General features: G+C 50.2%; 1 protein-coding gene and 1 pseudogene across 1 annotated transcript; both read right to left on the reverse strand.

Moving 5' to 3' along the window:
- Positions 1 to 5,541: 5,541 nt before the first annotated feature.
- Positions 5,542 to 8,234, reverse strand: LOC147438462 (uncharacterized). Its single transcript, XM_086484111.1, has one exon. It carries the CDS (start codon positions 8,213 to 8,215, stop codon positions 6,809 to 6,811), a length of 1,407 nt encoding a protein of 468 aa, XP_086340237.1. The 5' UTR covers positions 8,216 to 8,234; the 3' UTR covers positions 5,542 to 6,808.
- A 152-nt stretch (positions 8,235 to 8,386) lies between these two features.
- LOC147438463 (uncharacterized) lies at positions 8,387 to 11,523 on the reverse strand (annotated as a pseudogene).

Here is an 11,523-nt window from a genome sequence, read left to right on the forward strand (position 1 = left end):
AGAAGTGGAGAAAGACCAAGAAAAGCAAATCCAAGAAGAAGTCTAGAAAGCATAAAAAGCAATCTAGCAGTTCAGAGGAGGACACCTTGTCCTCTTTAAACAATTAGGACAACACTGATTCTCACACTTTCGGTACCATCCATGGTAAGGAGTCTCAACTATGATGTATCCGCACCAAAGATTGAATGAGTGTGAGGGTGATTGTCACAAACGTGATGATGTGGCACCTTCCAAAAGGGCCCCAATGGACCTAGAAGCATTAAAAATAAAGCAAAGCCATCAAATTGCGCGGATCAAAGTCTGGCACCTGTTTCTATGAATCGCGTCAAAAATCACGGACGGCCATGTGGCAGTCTGTACGCAAAACGAAAGCCCTTTCGGCATGAGCTTTTTGCAAGGGTTAGCTTTTGTGACTGCAGCGTTAGGAGGCGCCTAATTTGAGGGCTTCTATGTAACCTTTATAAGGATGCCACACAAATTAGCTTGGGAGCAACTGCGGAGAAGGAGACTCTCAAACACTGTAATTTTGTGATCAATCAAGAAAAAAATATTGAAAGGGCGTTGATCTTTGGGGCCAGTGCATATGGAAGCGGAACTCCACTGCTTTGTGTCGACTCTCCTCTTCTCTCTCTGTTCAAGTTCAATTGTTGCAGTTTCTGTCGTGTGTTGCTATTGATTTCTTGCTTGGGTGACCAAGCCTGTTATGGTGGTATCAAAGCTTAGACAATTCTTACATGAAGGATCCAATCCATCTTCTACAACACATATGGGCTTTAGCAGTGAATCCGACAGAAAGAACAGTGTTTGTCAAGTGCAACAAAAGAGAATAGGGATTTTGCTCGGATCTAGTACTCCGCACACAAACACAAGGGTTGCTTTACTTCACTTGAAAGAACCGAATCGAATTGAAAGAAAGAGAGACACAAGAGAGAAAAGAGATGACACAGGGATGTCGGGTCCCAAACCCTCAAGGGCCCCCTTGCTCTATTGCCAAAGCAAGTACTTTCTTTATTCTTGCACAAATACTACTACAATGACTAAGTGTTGAGATGCTGATGCTAATGGGTACTGACGCTACTGATGCTGGGTAATGAAGGTATTGATGGTACTGATGCTGGGTACTGGTACTGAGGTACTGTTGGGTCTATGTCGACGACGATGATATCGACAGCAAGGTACTGATGGGTCTGCATCGATGACAATGATGTCGACCACGAGGTACTGATAAAGTCTATGACGACGACGATGATGTCAACGACGAGGTACTAATGGAGTCTATGTCAACGACGATGATGTCGATGACGAGGTACTAATGGGGTCTATGTCGACGACGAGGTATTGATGGAGTCTATGACGACGACGAGGTATTGATGGGGTCTATGTCGACGACGACGACGATGGTGACTGTGACGATGACGATGATGGTGTCGTCGTCAAGTCCGGGATCTGCGATGACGATGACGATGTCGACGACGATGGTGTCGACAACGATGACCGCGTCAAGGCTGAAAACTGAAAACGCTGGCTGATCTGTAGGGCTGAATATGGCGCTGATGGTTAGGGCTGAAAATTGGAAACTGTGTCGTGACGATGACGATGACGGCAATGGCGATGAGGCTGAAAAACGCTAAGGCTGAAATCTGAAAACTGGCACATTGGATGGCTTTCCGGCGAGGATCTGCTGCCAGGAAGGAGACCTAGTACGCCACTGCTGCAAAAACGCTGATGGCTGAAAACTGCCCAAAAACGCTAGTGTTGCTGGGGTACTACTATGTGGGTACTGTTGCTTGAGAGGCTCTGCTGCTTCTGCTCCTCCACCTGATTCTAAAAAGAATTCCAAAAGTCACTTATAAATAGATGACCTATAAGAGGTGGTTCACGCAGTAGAAAATGCTCATGCTGAAATGAATGTACTGTGCAAGAGAGGGTATGCAAGTGTGACCGGCATGGGCATGCACGTCTTGCTAGAGGCTCACAAAGTGCCAGGCTCAGTCCTAAGCTAGGCTATCACCGATGCTAGACTATGCAGAAGCATGTCCACGTGGCGCAAGTGAAGTGCGCACGTGACATACCCCCCGTTAAAAGTGAGGCACAACTACCGAACTTCTATCTGTACTTCTGATGCTAACTGCTTCTAATGCTTGTGGATGCATCACCAATGAAAATTCCTCCAAACCGGTGGATACTACGGATGTAGGTACTGCTGCACTGTAAACACCAATCCGGAAAGGACAACGGCACGTTTCTGGCAGAGGATCTCGACAAGGAGTCCCAGCGTCAACTCCAGGTTGACGTGTGCAAAGCGACTAATCAAGTACTCCAAGGATCCAAACTGCATGAAGTATTTGAAGAATCATCGCTTGATGAGGTTCACTCTTGATGGCAGATTACCATCCACTCACCTATCAAGTCGGCCATGAAGACCGAAGCAAAGCCGGGTAAAACATAGAAAAGCAGCAATTGTGCTCGTAAGATGAGTTTGACTCTCTTAAGCAAAAAGTCAGTCAGATGATGAAAGCCAAAAAGCACTCTCCTCTTCAAACAATTGGGACGACACTGATTCCCACAATTTCGGTACCATCCATGGTAAGAAGGATAACCACCTTATGAGACCAACTCAGTATGACTGTTTGGAAAAGAAGAAAAAAAGGACCAAAGAGTTCAAGAATGGTGGTTAAGCCACACAATTGGACAGCTTTTTAGGTTTTTAGGATGCCATCGAGCTCCTATTATAGCTCCTATCACTTCTCAAAAGCCTCCAAGGTACGAAAGGGGGCGTCTTTTCTTAAAGGTAATGCTCAAACATGGTGGTCGACCTTGCTCTTGCATAAGGAAGCTCCGAAAACGTGGGTAAAGTTCAAGAGACTATCCACTTCGGCATGGTTGACCGAGGAGTACGAACAGGACGTCATCACAACTTGGAGCCATCCGAGGAGGACAAAAGACAATACTTTGGCGCTTTGTTGTCAACGGTTTTGGATACCTTTTTACTAGTTGCTTCTTTTCGAAAGATCCCTTTTCTAAAGCAAGTGGAGCGATTTTGTTGTTGTTTATTGTGTCCAAGTCAATAGGAAAAGAGTCTTCCGATGAGAAACACAAGAAGAGCAAGAAGGAAAAAAAGAAACCCACTGGCCTTAAATTGACAATAGAGGAGCATGCAAGAGTACTACAAAGAGGGCAAGTGTTATAGTTGTGGGGAACAAGGGCACATTCTTGCTAAGTGTCCTAAGAAAGAACCAAAGGAGCAAGCTGAGGACAAATCAGAGAGTTCTCAATCAACGAATGAGTGGGCAAAGAAAGGAAAGACAAAGGCAAGACTGGTTCCAAATTTTGTGGGGGCGACCTGGATCAAAAGGATGAGAATACTGAGCTCTGCAAAGAGTGGGGGGGAATACGAGATCAGGAGGTCCTGATATTTTTTGATGGAGGAGCCAAGGCCAACTTCATCTCACCAAAACTGGCCGCTCGGCTTGGAATAATGCCTAAAGAAATGGGACGACAAATGGATGCGGTTTTAGCGGCACCAAGGCATAATGTCTCCATTACACCTGTCATAGGCAAATTGCGGTTGCATTGTCAGGGGTAATCTAGGGTCAAGGACTTCTATATCATGCCACTTGAGGGCTGTGACGTACTCTTGGGGGTACCCTGATTCCACAAGAACAGTGTCGTGGCCGACTATTGGGCCTATAAAGCAAGAGATTTGGAAGAACATAAAAATGTGAATTTGACAGAGTTAGCAACAGAAAGCCAAGAATTTTTGTATGCTCAAGCTGACAGTTTTTTTAAGGGTTTTCCTAGAGAGCTACCTCCTAAGATCATGCGACTGATTTGATACTTGGCAGTATGGCACCAAACCGGCCACCTTACAGAGTGAGCAAAGCCCAAAATGAGGAAACAATGGGTCTCATTCAAACTAGTACATCGCTTTTTTGTTCACCAGTGCTTCTAGTTTTGAAGATGGAGAATGTGCCTTGACTACACAGTTCTCAACAACATCATCATCAAGAACACGTTTTCAATACCTATGATAGATGATATACTTGATAGACTATAGGGTTCTTCGTGTTTTAGCAAAATCAATCTAAAAAGTGGCTATCATTAGATCAAGAGATATATACAAAACCGTGTTCAAGACATCCTTCGGACTATACGAGTATTTGGTATTGCCTTTCAATCTCACATATGCTCTTAAAACGTTCAACAGGATGATGGACCGGATTTCAGAGAGCATAGACAGTTTGTAGGTACCTTCTTTGACAACATCATAGTATTCTCCAAGAATGAAGAAGAGCACACAAAACATCTCTTATAAGTTTTTGCGGCATTGCAGAACCATGGTTGGTGATCAACGAGAAGAAGAGTGAGTTCTTCCTGCCCGGGATACACTTTATGGAACACATCATCTCCGCAAAGGGTACACATATACCCGCCAAGATAGAGCCACTCGAAATTGGCCAAATCTAAAGAATGTGCTTGAAGTTCGAAGCTTTTTGGATCTGTGCTAGTATTACAGATGGTTCATTAGAAAGTTTGCGGAGATTGATTGGCCTTTGCATACCTTGACTCAGAAAGGTGTTTCGTTCAGTTGGGGACCCTCAGAAGTTGTAGCATTTAATACACTCAAGGAGAAGTTTACGACTGGTCCTAGTTTGATATTGCTAGATCTACAACTGCCGATATAGGTCTATTGTGATGCTTGTGGTAGCAGTCTAGGAGCGGTCTTAATGCAGGAGGGCCATGTCATAGCTTATAAGAGTAGAATGTTCTCAAGACTTGAGAGGGTTGCACAGATATACGAGAAAGAGTTGTTAGCAATGATACTCTCTAGCTCAATGGCGGCATTACTTACTTGGAACAAATTTCGCAGTATTTATATATACCTAGATGAATCCAGGATAAGCCCAGATTCACCCTTAAAGGAAAGTGCAAGGTATAGACCCATGGTAGTCACCCACAAGACAATATAACCATCAGCTCCATCATGCATAGTATTGACTAAATACCACGACATCCCCACTAACGTCGTCAGTGCCGAATAGTGGGTGTAGAACTAGGTACTAACATATGCTCCCCAACACAACACACACCACACGCACACACACACACACACACACACATGAGCATACATCAACACAAAGTTCACCGTGCTGAGTTTCTGTCATGACTCCGGAGATCAAGGGCAGACTCAGCCATAATGAAGCCTAGCACTAAAAGAAGCATTAAATCGGAAAAATTAGCACAAAAATGAGGTAGTTGATAGGGCATACGCACCACAAAAGATAGAAATAATTAGCACAATATCAACTGGTCGTAACTCGGACGAAAACTTCACAATGTGAAGTCTGCATGTCCGCAATACGACTAAAAAATATACCTAGATGAATCCAGGATAAGCCCAGATTCACCCTTAAAGGAAAGTGCAAGGTATAGACCCATGGTAGTCACCCACAAGACAATATAACCATCAGCTCCATCATGCATAGTATTGACTAAATACCACGACATCCCCACTAACGTCGTCAGTGCCCAATAGTGGGTATGAGCCTCCCGAGACCGGCCACGGGAGGGGACCCCCCACCTAGACACTGTAGCCTCACTCCACGCACTCGCGCACCGTGGGGACTCCACGCAAGGTTCCCCGGGGCACGCTATGACCCTCCGTCAGTGCGGCGGAGCCTGACGCTACGTGGGGCTAGGGACCCGGAACGCAAGACCCGCGAAGACCCGCGAAACGCAAACGGCCGTCGACCCATGGAACGCAACCACGCCCGAGCCGGGCCCTCCTGAGCCGGTGCCGTCCGCGCCAGGACCCCTTGAAGCAACACCTCGACCCGAGCCGGTCCCGTCCGAGCCGGGCCCTCCTGAGCCGGTGCCGTCCGCGACAGGACCCCTTGAAGAAACACCCTGACCCGAGCCGGTCCCGTCCGAGCCGGGCCCAAAAGGTCCCCTCCCCGACGCGCCCACATTCTGGGGCGTCACACTTGGTATCAGAGCTCCAGAAAAGAGCTCCTGGAAACGAGCTGAAGACCGACGTGCCCGACGCGCACGATCCTCACGACGACTCCAACCGCAATGGCCCGGGTCGTCAAAATCTTGGTGAAGAGAGCTCCAGAAAGCAACCACACGCCCTCCGTCCCCGTGACGCGTCCAAACACCGGGCCGTCACCCGTGACCCGCGCCGGCCCCGATCCGAGCTGGGCACCCCAACACAAAAAGCAAAGATGTGAGCCAGACAGGGCTCCCCACATGAGAAAAAGGCAAGATGCGAGCCAGACAGGGCTCTTTATAACAAAAACAGAGAATCTCCAAAAACGCGACGAACCAAGCCAACGGTGTTCGTCGCGCCCCAGCCACTTTTGTGGCCCATGCTGAACTGAAGACCCATTCAAGTCTACAAAGAGACCACACGGCCCCGAGCTTGCCCTCCAAATGACGTCCAAACAGGGACCAACTCGCAAGTGCTGCATTGCGACGGAACGCTCTTTCAGATTCGGCTTTCAAGAAGCCTCCGCGCGGGCCAACGCAGCAGGTGGCTCCGCGCACACTGGGTTACCTATTCGGGGAATGCTCAAGTACGGGGAATTCTACTTGGGTGTTCAAAGCATATCTTTTCAGCCTTCTGCCAAAACCCCAAAAATACACACACTCACTTTATTCTCAAAAGTACAAAAACAAAGCATGCCTACTTACTTGCATTTGGGAACAGTTTTGATCACTTGCACTTATATGCACCCCTTTGTCCCCACGGCCTCATGCATAGCCAAACACTCTTTTCTCCACGTTCGACGCGGTCGTCGAACTCTCTTCAACCGGGGGTGTATATAAGGGGTATGAGCCTCCCGAGACCGGCCACGGGAGGGGACCCCCCACCTAGACACTGTAGCCTCACTCCACGCACTCGCGCACTTTTTACCAACTGCCCCCTCATCGAAGGCGACATATACGAGAGCTGGTTGGCTCTGCCATCCTCAGCCCCATGCCTGTATGTCCTTACTGGGACCTGCTCTTTGACGCCAAAAAGCCGTCCCGCGTTGACTGATTCTGCTGGCTTTACTTCAGCCCGCTCCTCACTCGCATTCAGTCTATGAGGCCACTTTGGAGATTTCCCCAACCTGATCTCCCTGACCCATGTAGTGACCCAATCACTGTGCATCATTGTTAGCATATACTTGGCTGAGTCCCGCATCTCAATGACCACTCGCACCCGACTCGCATCCTGTGTAATCACTTCACACCCAAGCGTCAAGACCAAACTGCCACACCCCAGATTGACCACATTTCCTCTCACTTCTTCGCATACGATTGGATTATCGCCACCTATTTCCACAATCCCTTTCTCAGGTAATTCGAATGCAGCCATCTGTAGGTCGCTACACGCTGCATGTTCCAACTCTTCCCTCTCATGCGGGGGATAGGAGTCAGCAGGGACCACCTGGTGCTCCTCTTCAATTCCTTCACGGGTACCGTACCCATCAGTTGAGTATGGCTCGCAAGCCAACCACTCCCCCTCTAGCAGGGTATGACCAGCATCACCTTCGGTAACCTGCAGTAGCTTTTCCTCATAACGGGCCTCAACATAGCCGGGAAACATAGCATCCAATTTCCTTGTCCACTCCTCTTCACTCATGCATTCTTCTCCTTCGTCCACATACGGAAGGTCAGATACAATAGGGGCTACCACTTGCCCTTCACGATCGCTCACACTCAGCTGAGCGTTAGGAGCCATACAAAGCTCAGGCACAAGTATACCATCATCACACTCTTCATTCACACGATCATGCATTGCATTATACATCCAATCCCCTCCGGGAAAAATCTCCTCGGCGGGAGCTAACGCATCGATTCTTTGTGTCACCTCACGGTCCAGGATACGAAGCATTCTTATCTCCTCATCGCGGTCTATTTGTCCCAATACCGTTGCCATCCCGTCATGGAACGCCTTCCGCTCCTGTTCCTGCCTCTTCAACTCCTCCTGCATACCTTTTCTCTTCCTTTTCAACTCCTTTCGCATTCGTTTTCCTTTTCGAAGCATCTCTTCGCAATCCCAATCGAAACGCCTTTTATTCCTGTCATAGGTGTGATCCAGTTGACGTAACGCTTCCTTTACCTCCTTTCCGCGGCTCAAGCGCTCTTCCATTTCACCTTCACCCCAGGACAACGTTAAGCACTTGCCCCAACTGTCCAATCCTTCGCATAATTGGCTCACCGCCATATTGAAGCAAAAAACTGCTACTTCCACATCGAACCCAGCATTTAAAGAAGCCATTGGTCTGGCTCTGAAACCAAATGTTAGGGCCCCTCGTCTCACACAACGGGAAAACCACTATGCTCCAGCAAAGATCGATACACGAGGGCTTCTCAAGCCCGAGAGCAAACCATGGCCGGGTCTATAGTGGCCGGCGTCACTAGCGGAGCCAACTCGGCTCAATCCAAAAAGGAAAAACAATCGGGTTCGGAGCCTCAGGCTCACCCGTATGGCATACAACGAAAATGGGCTCGAGTCTCTGTCGAGAGACCAGCTGAAAACTTCAAAAACCTGCTCTACACTCTGGCTCAGCTGAGACCAGGTGGATATGCAAAGCTGCCACACAAGGCCTCGACGCTCTGGCTCAGTGGAGACCAGGCGGAGTGCAATGACCCACAACCCACTACGGGTGTATTCGACCTCGACGCTCTGGCTCAGTGGAGACCAGGCGGAAAGCAATGATCCACAACCCACTACGGGTATATTCGGCTTCGGCGCTCTGGCTCGGTGGAGTCCAGGCGGAGAGCAATGATCCACAACCCGCTACGGGTGTATTCCATCCCACAGCCCACTGCGGGCATCAGCAATAAACCAACATAATGTAGGGGCCTTGCGCCCAGTAGCCTGTCAAACTGTCCCGACTGTCTCGCATGCGATACGCAGCCCCAATGGTCGCCTTTGAACCCAATACCTGCTGTAAAACAATCACGCGCGCAGCCTGCCCCAACGGTGATGGCCTGCGGATCCAATCTGGGATGGCAAGGGCACAACCCCTCAGTTGGTTGCCCCACGCACTGTACCTGCTTATGCTGAAAACAGCCCTCGCGCTGCCTGTGATCACCAAGAGCAGTACCCTCTGGGTGAGGGGCCTGCTGGTCCGCTCTCAAAACCTGGTTTCCGAAAACAGCCCCCGATTGAGTAGGAGGCCTGCTGACTGCGCTCAATACCTGAGCTGTGGATGGCGCGGCTCTGAGGCCTGCTGCCCCGAATCTGCTCCGCAGAGGGTGCCCTCGGCTACCCCGCGTGCTGTACCTGTGCTGTGATGCAAGGGCTCGTGGCTCCCGCTCTCGGGTGAGCTCACGGCCAAGGCAACCCCGCAGGGTGCTAACACTGCCCGCCTTTGAGCAGGCGCGATAGGAGGCCGCCAGGCGCGCGTTCTCGCGGCCTGGGCGATGGAGCCTGTCTGCTTCCCTGTGTAGCGTCCCCGGAACCCGAAGGTTCGATAATCCCCCATTATGCATGCCTTTGGGCCTTAATCCCTTAGGCGCCTCCAAGTTGCTTTCACATCCGACCTTATCACCTAATCTTCTTAAAGCCACCAAGGGGCGTTCTCGCGCATCATCCCCAAGTGAGTACTCGATGCCCCTTTCCACTAAAGGGCCTTCCCACACCGGGGGCCTCTCGTCGGCTCGGAGCCCTCGAGGCCTCGGAGCATGAACTTGAGTTACTCTCGAGGGGCCGAGGAGAGGTGGAGGGTCCGAAAATGCTCTCCAAGAAAGGGACCCGTAACACTCTCCCCCCCCCCCCAAAAAAGTTCGATGTCCTCATCGAGAGTATATACATTACCCAAAAAGCGATGTGCTTCCTCCTCAACACTTGGCTTACCTCGTCCAGCATCACGCGCATGTATGCATCCCAAAATACTTCCTGATGTACTCGTCATCCAAGCAACCAGCCAAGGAGAACCATTTGCTCCTTTCTTGCGCTGTACAACCGTATCTCCTGTCTTTGAGCCGTCCCCACCATCAGTTCTCACCGAACTATCAAAACCTCTCGTGACCTCAGGGAGTTGTCCCCTGCTCCTCTCCGAACCTTCACAGTTTGTGCGCCGTGGAGGAATCCACCGCGCGTCTATGGCTGTTGGCAGCGTCACCCACTGCCCACTTATCCCCTGTGTAACTCTCAGCAGCCTTTTCCTCCCGCTGAAGTTCGTTCCCTTGCATCGATTTTCCTTGCAACACTCCTCGAGTGCCAACCATGCGAGTAGCATGACCATAACCAGTGTTAGCATGACTTGTAGCCTTGCTAGCATTCCCGTCCAAGGATACTTGGCGTACTGCCCCCTGTTCTGTGTCCCGTGAGCCCACTCTAACCGGTGGCTAAAAGGTAATAGCCTGAGCTTAACCACTCGGCCAGCCCAGTTACCCGAATGAAAGGCGAGCTGGTGCTCACCGAAGCCCGCCTTCTCACGCTGTGTATTTTTGTTGCATTCTCCCTCGGTGGGCAGCCCACCACGCAGAGGGGACAAACCTCGGCCACACGTATCTTGCCTCGACATGATGTTTTTCTCGCACCTACATGTCTCGCCACGCATCTGATTCATTTGCTGGTCCTCCGACACAGCTGGACACATCCTGCTTGCGATACATTCCCGACTACTCGCTTTAGTCCCTGACTGTCGAGGTGGGACCCATCGGCCATCCGTGGACTGCATTTGTGCCAGCCCTTGTTTTGCTACCTCCTGCATATCAGAACCAGAAAACGGCTCCAACTCTTCTGACTTAGCTTCTCCTAGGCTCCATATGTCCCAGCATGCTGTCAGCTCAGCTCTTCTGCTCATTCCACAAGCGGAAACATCCCTACATGGGTACTCCTCTCCCGGATCCCATACGCATATTTTCACCCCCGGAAGGTCTTTGTCGGGTACATTAACTAACCCGTAAGCCACAATCCCAAGCATCCCAGGTCGCCATGCCCGACTCGGGCAGCCGTGCGTCTTCACAATCATCCTCGAGTCTCCATTCAGGACCCGCTCGACCAACGGGGCGCATGGATGAGGAGTCGTAGACCCCCGTCCTCCCATATCAATTAGTCGGCTGTCCCATTCGATGCTGCTCCCAGCGAGCATACTGTCCACGTACCCGCATCTAATCACAAAAAAAATTATGGGTCCTCTATCCCAAGGTCCCCACGCCATGTCCTGCTTGGGCACACACTCGGCCCTTCCTTGGTTACCTCCCTGCGTCTTGCCCGGCTCCCTAGCGCAGGCTGCCTTGGCTTGAAACCTCTCGGCCCTAGAGGAGATCGCCCGCCGCATCACAAGGCGTCTCGAATAAAGGGGCACCCTGCCCTCTAAGTGTGTTATCTCTGGCCCGTCAGGCCAGTCCATGAGGTTCACGTTCCACACGGTTATGCTTCGCGCGCTTTTCACCAACTGATTCGCAGTATTTACTAATCATCAGAGTTTGAGATACTTCTTGTCCCGGAAGCAGCTTTTCAATAAGCAAATGAAATTGGCAAACATTTTGTTGCAGTTCCGTTTTCAGATTGTTCAT

This window comes from Adiantum capillus-veneris, chromosome 16, assembly GCF_014529385.1.
Source record: "Adiantum capillus-veneris isolate H3 chromosome 16, ASM1452938v2, whole genome shotgun sequence".
NCBI classification, from domain to species: Eukaryota; Viridiplantae; Streptophyta; class Polypodiopsida; order Polypodiales; family Pteridaceae; genus Adiantum; species Adiantum capillus-veneris.